Raw genomic sequence first — 20,398 nt, forward strand, 5'->3', positions numbered from 1 at the left:
AGATGTGGAGATTACTGGAGTTACAAACTGCAAATTGGTAACTGCAGGAGATGCCTAAAATATGAGATAATCCCTAAAAACTGCCCAACTTTCTCTGTAGGCCATCAAAAGATCTGTAATTAAATTGCTGATGTGCTGTTAAAAAAAGCATCTGGCTGGTCTAAGATAGTCCAGGGCAGGAGCAGAGACACTATAAACGGGACATCTGTAGTGACGTGGGAAAGTGGGAATTCAGGGGATGGGAAGATGTTAAGATTTTGGATTTCCAACCTTCCAGGGTATGGGAGGATGCAGAGGGTCAGGCCATGGCAGAGCTGCTGTTTGGGGCAGTTGTGGAGAGCCACGAACCATTGTCTGCCCAAAGAACTGAGCGTGCCTGGAACAGCTCCAGGGTCCTCAGCACAGGAAGGAATCGTTGGAGCAACTCCAGAGCTGCTCCCAGGGCTGGAGCCACGCTGGGAGAGCTGAGGGTGTTCACCTGGAGGAAACTCCAGGGAGAGCTCAGAGCCTCTTCCAGGGCCTAAAGGGGCTCCAGGAGAGCTGGAGAGGGGCTGGGGAGGAGGGATGGAGTGCCAGGACACAGGGAATGGCTTCCCACTGCCGGAGGGCAGGGAGAGATGGGATATTGGGCAGGAATTGTTCCCTGTGAGGGTGGCGAGGCCCTGGCACAGATGCCCAGAGAAGCTGGGGCTGCCCCTGGATCCCTGGAAGTGTCCAAGGCCAGGCTGGACATTGGGGCTTGGAGCACCCTGGGACAGTGGGAGGTGTCCCTGCCCATGGCAGGGGTGGGATGAGAGGATCTCTAAGATCCCTTCCCACCCAAACTATTGTGGGATTCTGTGAACACCTCTTTAATGGGGTGTATGAGTTTAAAATGTCTCATTAGCAATAATTTGAAATATGAAGTGTTTTCAATATAAGGAAAAGATTCCGGTCCTTGATAGATGCCCAGGAAATGTTACATAAAGATGGAGATCTGCTCTCCTCCAAAGCCAAGAGAGGATGTACAGAGTTCCTTTGCCTTCTGCATTGTGGTTTATAGAAACCATGGGATCCTGGAGTGCTTTGGGTTGGAAGGGACCTTAAAGATCATCCAGGTGCACCCCCTGCCATGAGCAGGGAACCTTCTGCTTGAGCACTGTTGGAGATGAGGGTTTGTGAATGAATTCCTTCCACGAATTGCTTCTGTAACTCTGGATTCAAAACACATCCCTCATCCTGGGTGATTCCTAACGCATTTTCCCCTCTCCTTGTTTTCCTGCAGTCGTGGCCTTCCTGGTGGCGTTCCACCAGAACAAGCAGCTGATAGGAGAGAAGGGGCTGCTCCCCTGCAAGCTCTACCTGCAGGATGTCAAGAAGTACTTCAAAGGGAAGGTGGGCCTGGATGCCCTGAGCTACGCACCCACGCTCATCTGGTTCCTGGACTGGTCTGACATGGACAGCACCCTGGATTGCCTGGCCCTGGCTGGCCTGGCAGTGGCAGCCTTTGTGCTGCTGACTGGCTGTGCCAACATGGTCCTCATGTCCCTGCTGTGGCTGCTCTACCTCTCCTTGGTCAACGTTGGACAGATCTGGTGGGTTCTCAGTCCCTCTTATTTTGCTTTTCCCTCGTGCTGTTTGTGGTGCGCATTGATTTTCCTGTTCTCTTTGGAGCATTGGAAGGTTCCATTCCCTCCATGCCTTGTCCCAAGTCCCTCTCCAGCTCTCCTGGAGCCCCTTTAGGCCCTGGAAGAGGCTCTGAGCTCTCCCTGGAGTTTCCTCCAGGTGAACACCCCCAGCTCTCCCAGCGTGGCTCCAGCCCTGGGAGCAGCTCTGGAGTTGCTCCAACGATTCCTTCCTGTGCTGAGGACCCTGGAGCTGTTCCAGGCACGCTCAGTTCTTTGGGCAGACAATGGTTCGTGGCTCTCCACAACTGCCCCAAACAGCAGCTCTGCCATGGCCTGACCCTCTGCATCCTCCCATACCCTGGAAGGTTGGAAATCCAAAATCTTAACATTGCTCCTCACCAGCTTATCCATGTAGGAATGTGAGATAAGGACAGCACCTGGCACAAATTATTTATGGGCGTCTCCCAGCTCTGTCTTACCTGGGCTATCCACCCTGATTTCTCCTCTGTCAATTGCCTGCAGGATTGGATTTGATGATCCTCGTGGCTCCCTTCCCACTGAGGTTATTCCATAACATTCCGTGCTGTGTCATCCCAGCTGTGCAGTGCTTCCCCTCGTGGCTGCTGCAAGAGAATTCCCTCAATAATTACTTTTAGGATGGTTTCTCAGTTTTCAGCTCTGTCCAGAGCTGGAATTCTGTATTTCAGAATAAGTACAGAAAGCTTGTTGGGGGGGGGGGGGGGGGGAAGGAGAAACCCTGACACCCTGTAAATCACCTTGCTGCAGGGCAGGGCTGTGGTGTAAAAATAAAGGGTGTAGGATGTCCTTGCTCTTGTGAAGACCCCAAATACATTCGTTGAAAGAGGATGTGCCCTTAATAAAACCCTTCCAAAGAGGTCCTTTAGGTGACCTCTTTGCCTGCAGCTGAGGTGATGTGGGGCCTTTGCAGAGGGAAAAGGTTCTGCTGTGAAGAGGTGTCCAGGGATATTCTTCCCAAATTTTCTGGCTCTACAGCGGGACACCTTTTCCACAGATGGGCTCAGTGGATTTGGTTTTAAGGATTTGGGTGTGCTGTCCCGTTCATTCCCATCCTACTCCGGCTGGAATGTAAGTGGGTGAAGGAGAACAGCCTCTGAAAAGCTCCATTCTCTGAGCTCTTAACTCAGCATGAACTTAAAGCTGTGAAACCAAGCCAGAGAGCTGGAAAAATAACTTGGTGGATGGTTTTCCATTGCCTGTTTCCAGATTGTTCCAGAGCTGCTTGTCTGTTTTCTGGATGTTTTAATGCTAAAGGGCAGGAATTCAAGCATCATCCTGCTCTGCTTTCCAGGGATACAGGAGCCTCTGCTGTAGCAGAGCAATCTGGATGTGATCCTTGACTTCTTCTTTGTGTTTCTGTTTGGAGGGGGGGAAAATAAAAATCCCAACAACCTCCCCCTGAAGCTGCCAAGGTTTTGTAGCTGAGAGCTGGAGCTGCAGTGACTCCAAGGCTGGAGGTTTGGTGGGTTAATTCTTGGAGCAGTGGGATAATGAAGACAGGCTCTCTTCATTAGTGCCCACAGCTCTCTGGAGAGCTCTTTGTGCTGGTGCTGTAGAGTTCTGAGAATTTTATTTTTAATAAAAAGCTCCACCTGGGATGTGTTTTCCATGTATTTGAGCAGTGTGTGCAGTGCTGGTCCTCTGCTCCCACTTCTTCTGGCACAGGGGGTGGTGTCTCCTCTGGCAGTCCTGCAGAGCTCCCGAGGTTTTACCAGAAGAATTCCAGGTGTGCCTGGTGAACTTGGAGTGGCTTTTTTGGCACCTTTTTCAAGGAAGAGGAGAAAGGTGGTGGATACAGAGGGGAGCCTTCTCCTCTCTTCCACCAGACCATGTCCAAACCCCTCTTCCTGAGCAGGGTGGAAGCTCAGGGATGAATTTTGGGTCTCTTCCCAGCTCCAAGACAATGATCTGCCTGGCAGGAATGCACATGGAGCCTGGAGTTTGCCTGTTGTGGTTGAAAGGAATTGACTCTTGATAGTTGAGATAAGGCTGGATTCCCTCCTCCCCGCCCCCTTTCTCCTTGAAATTTGGGGGGTGAAATCTAGCCTGGTGCTCCAGGGATTGGGTTGGGATCTTCTGGGAAAGGGGTAAGAGAGAAAAGGGGGGAGTGGGGATGTTCCCTCAGCTTCATTTCCTCTTAATATCCTATATTAAACAGGAAATGAGGTGGCTGTTGGGAGGGAGAAGAATCAAAGCAGCCCAGCTCCTTCAGCTGCAGCCTCATTTTTCATCAGATCCTCTGGAATGGGTCGCTGGGTGGCCAGACCCAGATTATTCCTGTTGTGCATGTGGTGTGACATGGAATTCTCTGGAGAGGGGGATGCTGGGTGCTTCCAGTGCAGGGAATGAGCAAAGCAGGATTCCCTGAATTCTCCCTGTCCCTCAGGAATTGTGGTGGTGGAAAGGGGTGAGCTCAGAGTACCCAAAATCTGCTGGTGGGTGGGCAGCACTGGCCTTAGAGCTTAGGCTGGCCTTAAAACCAAGGCTGGCTTTAAAATTCCTGTCTCACACTGGTTCGTAGGTGGGGTTAGATGGTCCTTTAGTTGTCCTGCTCCCAGTTTGGGGCAGATTGAGAGGTTTTGATGAGTTCTGTTGCTTCTCTGAAGCACCTGCAGGAGACCACAGCTCTCCTGGAAAGGACAATGTCAGGCATTCCTGACAGGAGTGATGAGGCAGCTCAGCAGAGAGGTGCCTGAAATGAGGAAGAACTTCCTCCTGTGGCCACATTATTTTGAGTTTTTGTACAAAATCTTGCTGTCCCTGTTCACTGGCCAGTGCGGGCTGCTCTGAGCCAGCCCCGTGGGCTCTCCCATCCACCAAAACCTTCAGCTGAGCTTGCCTGGGAAGCCAGTCCAGGGAAGATCCAGCGTGCTAAGCAGGAATAGAGCTCTCCTCTTCAGGGCAGTGAGGAACAATTTATTCCTTTTATCGCCTTTTTGTCTATTTTAATTGTAAATGTCCCTATTTGTTTTGGGCTGCAGTCCCCAGCCCCTGGGCGCTGCTGAAGGAGCAGCTCTTTCAACTGCTGCCCAGCTGGCTTGGGCTCAGCCAGGGGAAGCTTTGGGAGAGCAAAGTGTCTCCTTTGAAGGGCAGGACACGCTCCCTGCCTGCCCTGGCCCCACCTGGCAGCTGGGGAATATCCATGAGCCTGAGGACAGCACAGCCAGGAGCAGCTGAGGGCTTGGAGGGTGTTAAACCCCCCAGGAAAACTGCTCCTGTGAGCTGTTTGTAGTGGGGTTTGAAGGGTAAGGATTATTTTGGCAACCTAAAATCCCAAGAACCGGGCCCAGTTTGTTGCCCTTGACTTTGCCAGTTTGTTGTCTTCCACTCTGAACAGTCTGCAATAAGATGCACCTCGGTGGATCTCAAAATTAAGTGACCTTGTGGAGAAATGAATTTATTTTGGTGCCTGGGAAGTGTGGGGTCAAGATTCCCAGTGCTCTCCACCTTCATACTGGGCAGGTTTTGTCCTTCTGGGCACAGTGTTTCCCAAAACAGCTGTGGGTCTGCTTGGACTAGACCCGGGTGTGTTTGGGGTCAAGGCCACCCGTGTGATGGTGTCACACTCAGTGTGTCCAGCTTAAAATACTGGGGTGTTTTTTTCTTTTATCCCCATCTGCCACTTTTAAACTTTTTTCCTTTTGAAGTAGGAGACCATCAAGAGTCTCAAAATCTGCCAGGGCAAAGAATATTTCCTATCTGACCCGTTGGGTGAAGTGCTGAATCGTGATGTTCGTTTTAACCTCGATTATTCCTGTCATTTCTGCACTAGTAAAATAGGAGTAAAGTGATAGTGGTCCCAGGTTGAGTAGAGTAGAAGCTGTTTAAAGATGTTTTAAAAGATTTTTGTTGGAATTCCTCATAGTTCCAACGTCCACTTTGCAGCCTGCAAATCCAGCTTGTCCAGAGCACAGCTCCACTGGTCCCATACAAAAGGCTTTGCCTTTCTCCCACTTCCTCCCTTCTGAATATTCCTATAACGGATTTTCATCCATTTGAACAAGGATGTGGGAAAAGCTGCCCCTTGGTTTAATCAGAATCCCTGTTGCAGGTGGCCCTGTGAAGCCTCCATTTGAGGCTTCTTTCCCTGTGGTTTCTGTGGGATCTGTGTTTGTGGGGATGGACATTGTCCTGTGGCAGGACAAGCTCTGTGGGAGAGGCTTCCAGCAGGAGTTAAATCAGCTTTGTTGCAGAAGCACTAATGCACTTCTAAAGTGACTTAGTAATTCTGGAATAAATTCACTTTTATCCCCCAGTAAGGTGTCTCCAGAGAGCTATTACATTTTCTTATAGAAACAAACTTTTCAGCTACTCTGCCACTGATCTCCTGTTTCTTCTGCTGTTGTTTCCTCCCTTCCAGCACTTCCAACTGGCATCTGAAACCCCTTCCTTTCCCTGGGTTGTTGTGTTGGGTCATTTCCCAAAGCTCATTGCCCGTTGTCAGACAGCACAGATTTAAAAAAAAAACCAACAAAAAAAAAAAGCTGGAATTGTGGGATTTTAAATGGTGTTGCCTTTATTTTCGTTCATGATTCTGGTGGAGTTACAGGAGCTCAAGGGAGTAAGTTAAACAAGGCAATAAATAAAATGTTACAGCATGAGGTGGCTACAAAAAGAGGTTCTTTTCAGTGTGTTCTTCCCTTGTGGAAAAGGGTGGTGCAGCTACTGCCAGCAGGTATTTAGGGTCAAGTGAGACCAAGCAGCACCTTTTTTTTTCCTGCAAGGAATATGAAACAGAGCTTCTGTGGCCTTTGAAGCCCGAAAATTGCACAGAGGGGAGGAGATGCTCCACGACTTCCTGGTGGTTTTTCATCTTTAGCTGCTGGAACAGAACAGCTTGGGAGTTTCATATGGAAGGATGAGGCTTGTCTCTGAGGCAGGTGATTTAATTGCAATTAAATGACTGTGATTAGAAGTTCATCTGCAGCAGAGAAAGAGGAAAGGCTGGTGTGTGGTGGAGGGCTAGTGGGGTTTGTCTCATTAAAAAGCACTTGACCCATTCAGGGTTTAATCAGGGTGTGCTGGGGGCTGGGTCAGGCTGAGCTCCAGTGGCTGCTGGAGCTCAGGAGATGCTCAGGGAGTGTTTTCCCTCTCCAGGAAGCTGCTAGTGGCCATTCAGTGAACCTCTTCCCATGTTCTTTCTTCTTATTTTCTATACCTTTGGGTTCTGAGACTAAAGGGTGTTTGTCCAGAGTGATCCAGCCCAGTAAAGGTTGGAGACAGATCTTTGAGTTTCTCATTCCAAGATGGAAAGCAGCCAGGGTGTGAATTGGGGCTGGATTAGGCAAAGCATTCCCACTTTTAAGCGTGTTGGTTTGTGACTCTTTGATGGTGAGGGCACAAGAGTGTGAACAGAATCATCCTGGAATGGATTGGGTTGGAGGGACCTTAAAGCTCATCCCATTCCACCCCTGCCATGGGCAGGGACACCTTCCACTGTCCCAGGGTGCTCCAAGCCCTGTCCAGCCTGACCTTGGACACTTCCAGGGATCCAGGGGCAGCCCCAGCTTCTCTGGGCACCCTGTGCCAGGGCCTGCCCACCCTCCCAGCCAGGAATTCCTTCCCAGTATCCCACCTAACCTTGCCCTCTAACAGTTTGAAGCCATTCCTGCTTGTCCTGTCCCTCCATTCCTTGCAAATCCTTTCTCCATCTTTCTTGCAGGCTCCCTTCAGGTCCTGCAAGGTCACAGTTAGGTCACCCTGAAGTTCTCCAGGCAGAACAATCCCAACTGTCCCAGCTGTTGCTCCCAGCTGAGCAGCTCCATCCCTCTGACCATCCTGGTGGCCTCCTCTGGCCTGGAGGAGCCCTGTCCTGACCAGCAGATGAGAGAATCCCCCTTGGAGCTCCCAGCAGCCCAATCCAGCTGCAGCAGGGATCAGTGGATCCCCTCTGGAGCCGTGCTGGCTTTTTAAGCAGTGTGGATAATTCAGGAAGACTTTTTGTCAGACACTGAAGAATCAGGAGCTGGGCAAGGAAGGAGTAGGAACCTGGGTGTCCTGGGTTTTGTCAGGACACCTGGGATTCTCTGGGATCACAGCACAGGTGGGAGTGGATCTCTCAGCTGTGCTTGACTGAGTGACCTTGGCAAGGGCTTCCCATCAGTCTCTATCCTGCTTTATCAGCCTGTCTGGAAGTGATACAAGCTTGTACTGAGGGACTGGAATTCTTAACTGAGACCAGCTTTCCATTCAGGTTGGAAGTGGAAGCAGAAATTCACGTCATGCCTGAGTCCAGTGTCCAGTTTTGGGTATTAAAAAGAAATATCTTTAGATAAATCTCATTAACCAATATCACCTTGGTGCCTGGGCTAAATTGGAGTAATTTGGAGGTTTTTAGGGCCTCGCAAATAAGTCTTTACCCAGAACCCTTTTTGCAGCCTGGCTTTATTTTCCCAGCTCTCCAAAATACCCCAATGACAACAACAAGAAGAAAAGTTAGAATATCTTGCTCCTTTATCAGGCCTTGGCAGGGAAGCTCAGGAATTTCTTTGTTATTGTGGCTTGCAGCCTCGCATCCCTTCTGCTCTGAGCTGCCCTCCCTCCGTCCCCAGCAAGCAAAGATTATCTCTGGAAGCGTAAAGCCAGCCTTGCAGGATCTCAGGGGGTCATCCTTCCTGCCCAGGAAGCTGCTTTTTGGCGCTTCCTCCTTGCCCAGAAGAGAGGGAAGGGATCGTTTTCAAAGAATGCTGCGAGCAGCCCTGAGCGCTGGAGATGACACATTAATGAAAACAAAGATTAATTCCATGTGACACCGTTGCCTTGCAGTACAACCGGGAGCTAATGAAGCTAATGAGAACCATATTGGGGGTGAGAGATGAAAATTTAATTGTGGCTGATGGCAAAAATGAATCATGGAGTGTTTTCCCCCCCTCCCAGCATGGGGAAGGTTTTCCCCTCCCTGCCCCTGGGGTTGGGGTAGGAGCAGTCCTTGAGAGGGGCCAGGTGGGATCTGCTCAGCTGGAATTCCAAGTGGATGGGCAGGAGGAGGTGATCCATGGCTGGATTAGTCCTGGAGACCTAGAAATGTGTGAGGTAAGTGTAGGTGGCACTGGGGAATCTCAGTCTGCAGAGTGCTTGGCAGCAGGGGCCAACCCCAGAGAGATTCATTAGTGCAATTAAAGGATTCTTTTTTTAATCAAGGAATTACTCACATCCTGTTTTCCTGGGGTTTTACCTGCAGAGCCTTTCTGCTGGTACAGTAGGATCATAGCAGTGCTCAAGAGGTGATTCCCACTTGTTCCAGGTCCTGAATGTGTCCAGGCTGATGCTGATCCCGTGGTTTTCCATCAGGGTCTGTGTCCAGTTGTGCTCCTGCTTCTGGGCACGCCCTGGTTTGGCAGCCTGGGGTCCTCTTCCTGCTGCCTGTTCCCATTCTCCCCTTCCCCTGGGCTCAGTGTCCAGCTTAAGGAGCAGCTCAGAGCAGGATTCCCAAGGCTGCCACTTCAGCATCTGCTTTTGGCACTGGCAGGATTTTACCAAAGCAAGCCCCGCTGGAGTCTGACAAATTGTGCAGTCACCTAAGCCAGGGTTTGGAATCATTTTTTGACTTTGGAAACGAGTGTGGGCAGAGTTGGTGAGTGCTGGGGCTCAGCTGGATAATTCCCATTTGGTCTCCTGACCAGGCCTTTGCCAGGGGAGTACAATGTGGTGCTTTGGGAAGAGCCAAGTGGATGCACAGGATGGGACATCCCATTCCGCATCCCCTGCTTGGCTCCAGCCCTGCCCAGGCACCTTTCCCAGCACCGAGGAGCAAACCTTCTCCTCCTCCTTCCCCTCCTCCTTTATTTTTAACGTTAGCCCCATTCCTCCCATTTAAATGTGGATGTTGTAATTACAGAGCACAGAATCCCAGCTTTTAGAGCTCTGTGACCACAAGAAAGTGAATCCAGAAACCAGACTGGTTTCATTTGCTCCCATTCCAGCTGATTTCCTCCCCCCACCACGGCTGTGCAGTGCTGAAGGCTTGGCAGGGACCAGAACCAGCTGTCAGAAAGGTTTCTTACCCCCACACTTTTAAGTTAATGATGTTCTGAAATTAATGGTGCACCAGGCTAATCCTGGATCTCATTTTGATGGATTTGCTGTCTCTTGCCAGCCATGTTTCCCAACTGGGCTGGGGAAGTGGATCCCCAGGTCCCAGGGAAGAAAAACGGGTGGTTTTCCATCCTAAGTGTTTACAGCTTTAATTTGGTTGGTATATTGTGGTTTTCCAGCAAGCTTTCAGTAACTTTTGGAAGCTGTGGATGAGCTTTTCCACTCCTCAGAGCCAGGGAAGTGGCAGTGTCTGGGTGTCCCTTTGCTCTGGAAGGGGCTGTGGCCCCAGGCTGGGCGCAGGAGAGGCTCAAGCTGTGGCACAGGGGGGAGAAGCTGAAGGAGCAGAGTTGGAGTAGCTGAGGGAAAGGAAGAGTGGGAAAGGAGACAGAGATCAGTTGTGTGAAAGAAGCAGAGAGGTTGGAACACTGGCACAGAGTGCCCAGAGGGGTTGTGGAGTCACCCCTGGAATTGTTCCAGGCCAGGTTGGATGGGGCTTGGAGCAGCCTGGAACAGTGGAAGGTGTCCCTGCCCATGGCTGGGGTGGCACTGGAGGAGCTGTGAGGTTTTTCCACCCCAAACCATCCCAGGATTCTGCTCTCTGTCCTGTCTCCCTGTGGACAGGACAAGAAGCTGCTGGTTTGTGTGATGGGAAGGAAGATCCAGGTTGGGCATAAGGAAAAGCCTCCTAAATGTCCCTGTGGAACAGCCCCAGGCTGGATCCCTGGAGAGGGAGGGGAATCTCAGTTTCTGCTTGGCCAGGCCTCTGGCTGAGGTGCTCCTCACGCAGTCCTGTCCCAGGACAGGTGCATTTCCCACGTTTTCTGTACTTCCATGGCTTCACCCTTTTGAACACCGTGCTGGCTTTGTGGCAGGTGGCTCATCCAGCTTTCCCTGTTGCTGGAATTTTGGAAGGAAGCTGCAGCTGTGTGTGTCCATTTGTTTGCCTGCTGTGGCCTGAGGCTGCTCCAGGGGAGATGATCCCCTGCTTCCTTCCCTCCCTGCCACAGGGAAGATCTGGATAGTTAAAAATGCCACATTCCCACCTTCCCAGGGATGGGATACCTCACAGTGGTGCTCCCAGCTTGTGGAGACTTCCTGGAAACCTCCTTTTGGGAAGCAAATCCTGATGGAAAATAGGAAATATTCCTGTACCCAAATAACTTTTCCCTCATCCCAGGTTCCAGAGCCCAGAGAAAGGAGAGGGATTCCTGATGGAGATGGAAGTTGACATCTGGGTTCACATTCCATGGAGGATGTTCTCTGTGGAGAACAGCGATGGGAGCTGTTAACACCAGCTGCAGATTTAGGGATGCAGCAGGGAATTCTCCTGCCTGTGGAAATTTAGTTGGAAGCAGCTCATGGTGTTGGGCACTGCTGGGGTGGGTGGGACCGGTTTTACTCCGTTTTTATTACAAATACAGCTGGATTTTCCTCAGAACTTCCATAGATGTAAAGGTAAAGCCTGCCTGTTCTATCCTATTTTTAATCGACTCCATTTGGAATATTGTTTCAGGAATGTTTTCCAGCCTTAGAGGAAGCCCTGTCACAAACAACCCCTGCATTAAATAACCTGGGCAGCTCTGGGGTGGCTGAGTGGAGAAGGAAATGTAAATTTATGGGGCAAGTCTGGCTGATGAGCTCCTCCTCCTCCTTCAGCAAATAAAAGCCATCATCCCACATGCTTTGCATGCAGGAAAAAAGGCATTCTCTGGAAAAGGTGGCATTTTGTGCGGGCTGAGTTTGGGAATTCCTGATCCCTGGAAGCTCTTGTGGAGCCGTGTCCTCAAATTCTTGCCAGCAGGATGTGTTTTTCTTGGGAATAATGGGGTTCAAACCATGTTTTGCTCTCAGATTTTGCTTTCCAGGAATATACTGGAGCTAGAATTAATCAGCAGGACAAGGTGGTGAAAACCATTTAACTCAAATATTAGATGATGTTTATGATTCCCAGCTGATCTGGGCTAAGTGGGATGTGGATTTGCCTCCCCTGGCAAGTCAGGCCTAGAAATGTTGTCTCTCCCAGCAGAAAACAGCCATGGCATCACTTTTTAATTTGATTTAGGCAATCCAAGTGGAGCAGGCTTGGAATCAGCAGAATTTCTGGCTCTGACGACGTGCAGATCAAAAGTTCCACTGGTGAAGTTTGCCCCCAAGCCTGCAAAATCAAATCCATGTTTTTCCTTGTCATTATCTGTTGGGAATGTTTCAAATGCTGAGGCACAAGTGAAAAAACCACATTGTTACAAGAAATATTTCTGCTAGCTCCTGACAGAGCACCTTGAAAAGGAAAACTGGTGATTAAGGTCAGAACCCCAACCTGAAATGTGGGGGAATTGGGTACCTGCCCTGCTTGTACCTATTAAAAAACTAAGAAATCCCTGCAAGAATTCCTGCTGCTTTTATGGATTCGGAGTGGGCCCTTTGGTTTGGTTTCCTTGGCGTTTGTCTCGCAGGCTTCTTGAGAGGAATAAATCCACAAGTGTTTGCCTGTCATCACATGACAAGGCCGGGAGCCTGGATTGATGTAATCAGCACCAGACACACGTCAGAAAACTTCATGTGGTTCAGCAAAATACAATATTTTATTAATTCCTCATTTGGGGGGGGTGTGGGGTGTGTGTGTTTTAAATGAGCCTCAGGGGGTTCTTAACTTCTGCCAAGAAATGAGAATAATTCCTCCGAGTTGGTGTTGAGCGGCACCACGAGCGTGGTGGAGATCAGCAAAGCGAGGCTCCCTTAACGGCAGAGAGCTTTACAAAAAGCTGCTTTTATTATTAACAAAACTACAAATTAGCCTGCAATATCAAGGTGTCTTTGTACATCAGCAAATCTGTAGGAAATTGTTGCTAAATATGGTGCAAGATACTGAGATTGTTGGGTTTTAGAGTGAATCAAACCGTGCGTGAGTACAAAACGAACGCGCTTACTCAGGGCATCTTCAGTAACAGCGAATCCTTCTGAAAATCTTTCAAACCTGGGGTGGTTTTTAGTTTTGTGGGGGGTTTTTTTGGATTTTTGGGTTAGTTTAATATGCTGCAGATACAAATAATAAAGGCCTGATGTGGGATTGAAGCCATGCTGGGAATAAACACAAGTTGAAGGAGAACATCTTAAAACTTGCTCAATGCTCGGATTAAAAGTCAGTTTTAATCAGAATTGGTGATCTTACAGGAAGTCACCCTGCTGCAGCTGAGGCTGAAGGGAATTCCAGTGGGAAAACCAGGAGCAGCTCTTGGCAAGCCCAGACCTGGTGGGATTTGGGGCAGGGGGGGGTCCCTTCTGTGTCTGCTGCTTTATGCAAAGAAGGGGGGCAATCCCTTGGAGTGCTGAATAGCCCAAAAAGTTGGGAATTTGCTCTTTTTCCATTTCCAGGCAGCAGCATTTCCCCGTTTGTGTTACATTTTATGCGATTCAGGACTTTTCTGTCCTCCTTGACGGCGTTTTGAAACTCCAAAGGTTTAAAGTGAGGAATAAAACTAACACAGGACGTCGATTCCTTGAATTTATCAAGCCCAATTTTAATTCTTTTGCCTTTTCTTCCTTTTGTTTTGCAGGTATTCCTTTGGTAAGTGACTAAAAATGAGCCAAAAGCTGCATTTATCATTTTTTGATGCATTTGTGGGTACGTAGCTTTTACTTTACTCCAGCTTGTTTGCTCTTTCTCTGGCACGTTCGAGTTTTGATTCCTTTTTTTACTCTTTGTCTGGCGTGTTAAAGTTTTGATTTTTTTTTTTAATTAAGGCTATTTTTGTCAAGTTTATATATAATTTTTTTAAGCTTTTGATTATCTTTCACTGCCTTTCTTTCTGCTCCTATGCCCTCAAAGAAAGGAGATTCTGTAAATTGAGGCTGAAGAGAGTTGGTGGAAGGGTTATGTTTATGATGAAGGGAACAAAGGACATCCCTGGGAGGGAACCTGTTCCTCCCAAATTCCCTTTCCACGGGTGATTTGGATATCAGGAATTTCTTACTCCTATCCTGGGCTTTTCCCTGGAATGAGGTGCAGCTCATTCCTTGGAAGTCAGGACATGCTTTGCCCAGCTTGGTGGGGTTTTTTTTTTTTTTTTTTAGTTTTCCAACCCATTCCTAAATGGAAAATTAGAAATCCTTCTGGAAGCATTTCTCTCTGTGGAAATATTAGGGAAACTGCAGATTTTCTGGGAATGACTGCCATGGAATAATGTCTTAAACGAGCTTATCTGGCCATGTTTTCTCCCTTCAGGAATGTGCTCGTGCCATGGGATGGGTGGGTGAAGGACGCTGGATCGTGGTTGGAGATGGGATTTGTATTCCCAGCTTGGCTCCATTCATAGATGGAATCTGGTTGCTCAGAAAGGAGGAATGAGAATGGTTGAATTCCATTTGGGTGTGAATATTAGGGAGGTTTGATCCCTTCTCCTCCTGGGAATTGCAGCTGTCTCCTCGTTTCCAATGGATTGTTTTAATCGTGGGCACTTGAGCTGTCTGAGGGTTTCTGGGAATGTTGAGGTGGAGCTTCTTCAAGTGGAGAAGCAGAGGAATATGGAGAATTTTCCATTATAATCCATAAAACATTCCAGATAATGCTTCCCTGTTGAATGTGGATATTTTTTCCAGGACAGCACAAACCCAGAGGGTTGGACTGGAGTTACTCATCCTCTGGATGTGTTGCTGATGGGTGTAGAAAAATGGCTTTTTTTTTTGCTTTGTTTTCCAAGTGGTGTTTCATCTTTTTTTGGCCTTTCCTTGTGTCCCAACTGGAGACTCCCCCTCCAAGCAGCCCTTTGTACGCAGTGGGGTCTCTCCCTTCCCTGCTTTTGGCGTGAGGGCTCCTTCGGAATGAGATGAAGGAGATGTAAATCTCCAGTTCCTTTTGTTAGAATACAGGAAAACCACAATATTTTTGTTATAATATAGCTGAAACAACAACATTGTCATCCATTGCTGGGGCAGTACATTAAATATTGCTGAGCTCTGGAAGCCTCATTCTTTGGGAGCATCTACTTCAAAGCAAGATCCTTTAAAAAAAAAAAAATAAAAATTCCTGGAGAGTTCTTTGTAAGTGCTGACTGTTTCCTATTCCCCTCCAGGAAGTGTGGGGGTTTTTTTGCTGCATCTCAGGATGCATTTTGGTAGCCTCTATTCAAACTCCATGCTGTCCCTATGAATTTTAAAGAACTCCAGAGCCTGGAAATAACAACAAGCTGTGGGATCAGCTGGTATTGCCACAGGTTTTGCTCTTTGCTCTTACTCCTGGCAGGGAAGTGTGATGAAAAGCACTCCTCGCTGGAGGGAGTGAGCTGGGAAACAGGAATGCCAAGCCCCACGCTGGGCTGTGTGTCCCTGGAAGGTGAGGAGTTGCTCTGGGATGCAGATCCTGGAGTGGGCATCAGCCAGGGGCTTGTGCTGCTCTGGGATCAGCTGAGCTGGGATAACTTCAGGCTTTGCTTATTGTGATTGTGATGTAAACCTGGCTTTGCACCCAGCGGGGTGCCCTCGGTGAGGGGTGCTGGTGGCACCTGGGCCCTTCCCTGTGCATGGGCACTGATCCAGATCCAGGGCCCCTTTTCTCCCTGGTTTTGGCAGGGCACTGCTCTGGTGGGACTGTGGATGGATGGAGTGCACTGGCAGGCTTTGGGGTGGTTTTGGGATGGATGGGTGGACGGATGGAGGTGCTGCCCATCCTCCCTGGAGCACAGCTGCAGGACCACGCTGCTCCTGCAGAGCTTTCCTGGCTTTTCCATCCTTAGCCTCAATCTCCTCCTTGAGCTTTGCAGTTCCAAGGCCTTTCCCTCACGTTCTCCCTGTTGGAGCCCCTTTCCAGGTGTCCTGGTCTGGCTCAGCTCCAGTCATGGCAGCTCTGCCCCTCTCTCCAGGTTCCCACTGTGGTGCTGGGGTTAGAAAGAACCCCCAAGGCCAACTTCCTGCTTTATCCTTGCTGAAAATCAAGGACCTGTGTTCTCCTGGCTTAGGATGAGACCTAAACTGCTTCCCCAGGTCTGTGGTGGTGTCAGCTTTGCTGTTTCTGACCCTGGGCTCTCTCCTAGAGCAGGAATTTCTGCCTGGGATGCCCCCCAGGACTTCCTTTTTTCCCCCGATAGAAATCCGATTCCATGTAGGGATTTATTATCCCTGCTCTAGCAGAGGCCTGGAAAAGGTGCTGCTGTTTTCCAGGCTTTCTTGTCCTCTTTTCTTCTGCTCTGCCTTCTGGTTTTAAGGAGTCCCAGATACTCTGAAGAGACTTTGATGGTCCTGAGCCTGCCTTGGTCAAAAAAAAGCTGGCACTGGGGAGTTCAAAGCAGGAAAACTGCAAGGATGGAGCGAGCTGTAGTGAATCTGTGTAGAGTGAAAATCCAGGGAAAATGAGGTCCCTGTCCAGAGAGATCCTGACTCCTCCGTGCCTATAGGATCCCTGTCGGAGCAGCAATCCCTATTCCCAGCAAGGAGCAGGCAGGAAAGGCAGGAATGCATCTGCTGACCTCGTGGCTATCAATGGGATCATTAAGCAGAAAGGACGGAGGAGCAGCTGATCTGATTTGACTCCCGATGCTCCAAAGTGTCCTGTCTGGAGCCAAAGCAAATGTTTCCGTAGGGATCATTCCAGAGAGCCTGGCTTCTGCTCTCCTCACAGGCCAGAATTAGAAGCACATTTTAAAAGCAAAAGCTTTTTTTTCCCCCCTCTCCCAGTAAGCTTCCTTGTTAATTCTGGTGTGGAGAGAAGACAATCCCTGAACAAACTCCAGAGGTTTTTTCCACTATCTGTAAATATGGAATGAGCAAATAACTGAGTTCCTACCTAAAATGCCCCCCAATTTTGTTGCATCTATTAGCTCAGAATTTGAGCTTGAAGTGTGTTTTGATTAGAAGTAGAATAAGAAGTTGAAAGCCGAGTATTTGTAATTCTCCATCACTTGTTAAATCCTCACTCTTTGCTTCAATGCAAATTGTTCCAGGGAGGATTTTCTCTTAAGAGGTCTTCAGGGAATCTCAAATTTTAGATGTGCATTGACATAAAATTAAATGTTAGAGTGCACAGCTGGGGTTCTGGGCGAGATGGAGGAGATGTTTCTGCTCTGTGAGTGCGTGTTCCCAGGGAAGGGGGAAGTTTTTCCTTAGTTGCACTGTCCTAGAGAGCAGCTCTGTAGTCGTGGAGAAAAATGAGAGGAAAATGAAACAACTGAGGTCAAACTTCACTGGTGCAGGCCCAAAGCTTGGCTTAAGAGTGCTGAGGTGGGGATGGGTCTGGGCTGAGCTGAGATGGAGCTTCCTGCAGACCCCTCTGCAGTGTGGGAGATTGCCCAAGAGAATTCCCTGGCAGAGAAGCTGTGGCTCCCCCATCCCTGGAAGCTTTCAAGGCCAGGTTGGAGTGGGCCAGGAGCAACCTGGGATAGTGGAAAATGCCCATGGCAGGGGTGGAGCTGGACTGACCTAGAGGTCCCTTCCAAGCCAACCCACTGTGGGGTTCTGTGCTGTTTCAGATGGCAGCAGGGAATTCCCGTGCTGGCATCCCATGGCAGCGGTTGTGTGGGAGACCCTGGCAGCAGGATGTGGGGTTGGGCTGCTCCGTGTTATTCCCAGAGAACTTTGCTCCCTTCCCAGCAGGAGGCCCTGGATCTGAGTGTCCCAGAGCCCCTGGGAATGGTTGCACACCCAGCTGGCCATGGGCTGCTCTTTATTCATCCCCTCAGGCAGGGATGGGAGGGCTGGGGCTGCTTCCTGACCATCCTGTTCCTGCCTAATATTGGGATCTGCTGTTCCTATTGCTTGTGTAAGAGTGGGAAACTTTTCTCTCTGTCTTATTAAATCTATTTTTCAAGCTGTCACTTAAGCAGGTCTAGTGACAGAGTCGGATGTTTATGTGGCCCTGGACACTTGAACTCTGGTGTTTTCAATCACAACAGCACCTTTTGCCAGCCGTTCTGAATTAAAAACTCCCCCTGACCTTTTACCCCCGGCCCTCTTAAATTCATGCTTTAAAAACAGCTTAATGAGGGGTTTACTGGCCCAATTGGAAGTTTTTATTAAAACCTATTAGTGAGCTGGAGTAGCCTGCCTGAAGGAAACGATTAGCCCAGAGCAGCTCTGCTCAGAGCTGGCCCTTAGCCACTCCAGGTTTTCCCTAAACTGCTTCCAGACCCACGTTAACCCCAACACTGCAGCCTGCATGGAATTCATATCCTCTGCCTTAATTTATGGCTTGTCTGATTCCCTCCCCAGCCTTGCCCCATGTTTGGGTTTAATGTCATTAGGCCGGCATTAAAGGGCAGCAGGGCCTTCGCTCGGGCCTGGCTCGTTTGGGAACCCCAATTAGGGGAAGTGTTCCCCAAATCTTTTGCTGCCTCAGGGATGAGGTGTGGAGCTTGCTTGGACAAATCCACGATGCTCCTGTGCTCCTAGGGGAGCTTTCCATGAGGAGCATCCCAACGTGATGGAGTTGGAGATGCACTGGTGGAACACGCGGGGTTTGGCACGAAATTGGGTTTTCTGGAGGACCCAGGAGCTGGAGGGTGGAAATCCCAGCTGGCTTCTGCTGTGAATTTCCCGTTGGATCTGAGCTTGTTTGCTCTAAGTCTGTGTTTTATATTAAAAATTAGGCCAGTGGTTCTTGCCTATCTTCAAAATAAACCTTACAAGGCTTTGGAGATGTTATCTCCATGGTCTTATCTCCATGGAGTTGAGGGAAGCAGGCCAGAGCTCCACCGTCTTAGGAAGAACCTCCAGTGGAAGGTGGCCCTGCCCGTGGCAGGGATGGGCTTTAAGGTCCCTTCCCACCCAAGCCATGCCAGGGTTCTGTGGAGGCAAACCAAAGGCTGAGATTTGCACTCTCCTTTCCAAAGCCTGGTTTTAGCCTGGAAACGAGCCAGATTCCCTCCTAATGAGACAAGAGTAGCAAAATTAACGGGGAAAAAAGCAGGGAATAGCCCCAATGTACCAACCAGGCTGCTGTTTAATTGACAAACATTTTGATTCTGGGATGCACCTTGAGCGTGATAAAGCAGAAATAACCCCAAAACAAAAAGCAGCTGGTCCCTCTCCTCGCCCCACATTCCCAGAGCATCACCTCCTGCCTGTATTTCTCCTGGCACATGGATGCACCGACCTTGGAGCATTTAAAAAAGAATGTTTAAGGAAAAATCTGCCATTAAAGTTATTACTGTAAAGTAGTGCCTTTGATTGCGGCAATTATGCAAATGATCTGAAGGGATGAAATGCTCCTTAACGAGGCCTGATGGAAATGGTGGTGCTGGAGGGAGTGCAGAACTTCTCCAAACAGCTTTCCATGCATGGAATTTTCTTCCAGCCCTTTGCCATGTTCCTGGATCTCGACCTGTGTCACCGCTGACCGGCCTGCGGATGTGATTTTATTTTCCCTTAATCCAGGAATGTAAGTGGGTGGAATGGGAACGCTGGCCTTGCAAAACTGGGAAACCCTTTTCCCTAAGCAAATTGTTTCTGCACAGCTCTTGTGACCGACTTTTGGCCTGGCCTTGAGAAAAAGGAAACAAACAAAAATGCCTTTTGCAGGCAGGGGTTTCATTCTTTGGAAAAATTTGGGAAGAATTCTCCATGGAAAGGGTGGTCAGGCACCTGAAGGGGCTGCCCAGGGAGGTTTGGTGTCCAAGGAATTCCTGGAGGTGGCATTCAGCGCTCTGGGCTGGGAACAAGGTGGGGATTGGGCACAGCTTGGACTTGGTGATCCTCGAGGTCTTTCCCAACTTTTATGATTCTGGGATTCCATGATTTCCATCAGGAAAGGTGAATTGGGTTGGGTGACTGGCAAGGGTGGGAATCTCTTTCCTTAAGGCTCAGATTGAAGTGTTGCCAAGTTAATTGAAATTGTCTCCAGTATTAGTTTCAAAGCAAAGAGTTGGATCCTTGTCTCCCATAATTTGGAAAAACGTGGCCTGCAGTTAGGTGGGAAGTCTCCAGTGTGGATGTGGCTGAGAGAATGATCTCCCAGTTTGGATTGGGTTAAAAAAGAGGGAAAGGGACCTTTTCTATGGACAGATCGTGACAGGATAAAGGGCAGTGGTTTTAAACTGCCAGAGGGCAGGGATAGATGGGATGTGGGGAAGGAATTCCTCCCTGTGAGGATGGGGAGGGGCTGGAATGGCTTTCCCAGAGAAGCTGTGGCTGCCCCTGGATCCCTTGAAGTGTCCAAGGCCAGGTTGGACAGGGCTTGGAGCAGCCTGGGAATTGTGGAAGGGGTTGGGATTGGAACTAGATGAACTTTAAAGTCTCTTCCAACCCAGACTATTCTGGGATTCTACACTAGGAGAAAGGCAATTAGTTTAATTAGCTCTAATTGCTCTTAGTCGGTGAGACTGAACCTGTTCGCAGATTCACCTGCACAGTTTGGTGCTGGCCCTGAGCTCTCCTGGGTTCTTTATCAAGCCACCACTTGTTCTCCTTATCTTGCACGAGCCTCTCTGTTATCTCTCCTGAGCTTACCCTGGATTTGTGTTAATCCTTCCCATTAAACCCATGGCTTCCTGCCTGTTCCCAGTTCTCCTCCTGTGCGAGAGCAGGAGTGAGCCTGGCGTTCAGAGAAGTGCCAGCTCAGTTCTTCAAAAAGCATCAAAATCTTCGTAGCAGCCTGTTCCCAGCGAGGTGCACCCGAACCACGGCTCACATTTGGAGGAGGATTTGATGTCCAAACATCCCAGCTTGGGCTGTTGCTACGTGTTTGTGCTAGAAAAGGTATTTTTTTCCCCAGAAAAGCTTGTTCCAAACTCAGC

The 20,398-nt window shown here is 49.2% G+C and overlaps 1 protein-coding gene across 2 annotated transcripts in view; it reads left to right on the forward strand.

Annotated features, from left to right (window-relative positions):
* The window catches only part of LMF1 (lipase maturation factor 1), a 151,076-nt gene that overhangs the window by 14,237 nt on the left and 116,441 nt on the right, over positions 1 to 20,398 (forward strand). For both annotated transcript variants that reach the window (XM_039560132.1, XM_039560131.1), the window contains 2 exons: positions 1,265 to 1,574; positions 13,235 to 13,245. In XM_039560132.1, coding sequence (XP_039416066.1) covers positions 1,265 to 1,574; positions 13,235 to 13,245 — 321 coding nt within the window. The remainder of the gene's footprint in view (positions 1 to 1,264; positions 1,575 to 13,234; positions 13,246 to 20,398) is intronic.

This window comes from Corvus cornix, chromosome 14 (assembly GCF_000738735.6).
Source record: "Corvus cornix cornix isolate S_Up_H32 chromosome 14, ASM73873v5, whole genome shotgun sequence".
Lineage (NCBI taxonomy): Eukaryota > Metazoa > Chordata > Aves > Passeriformes > Corvidae > Corvus > Corvus cornix.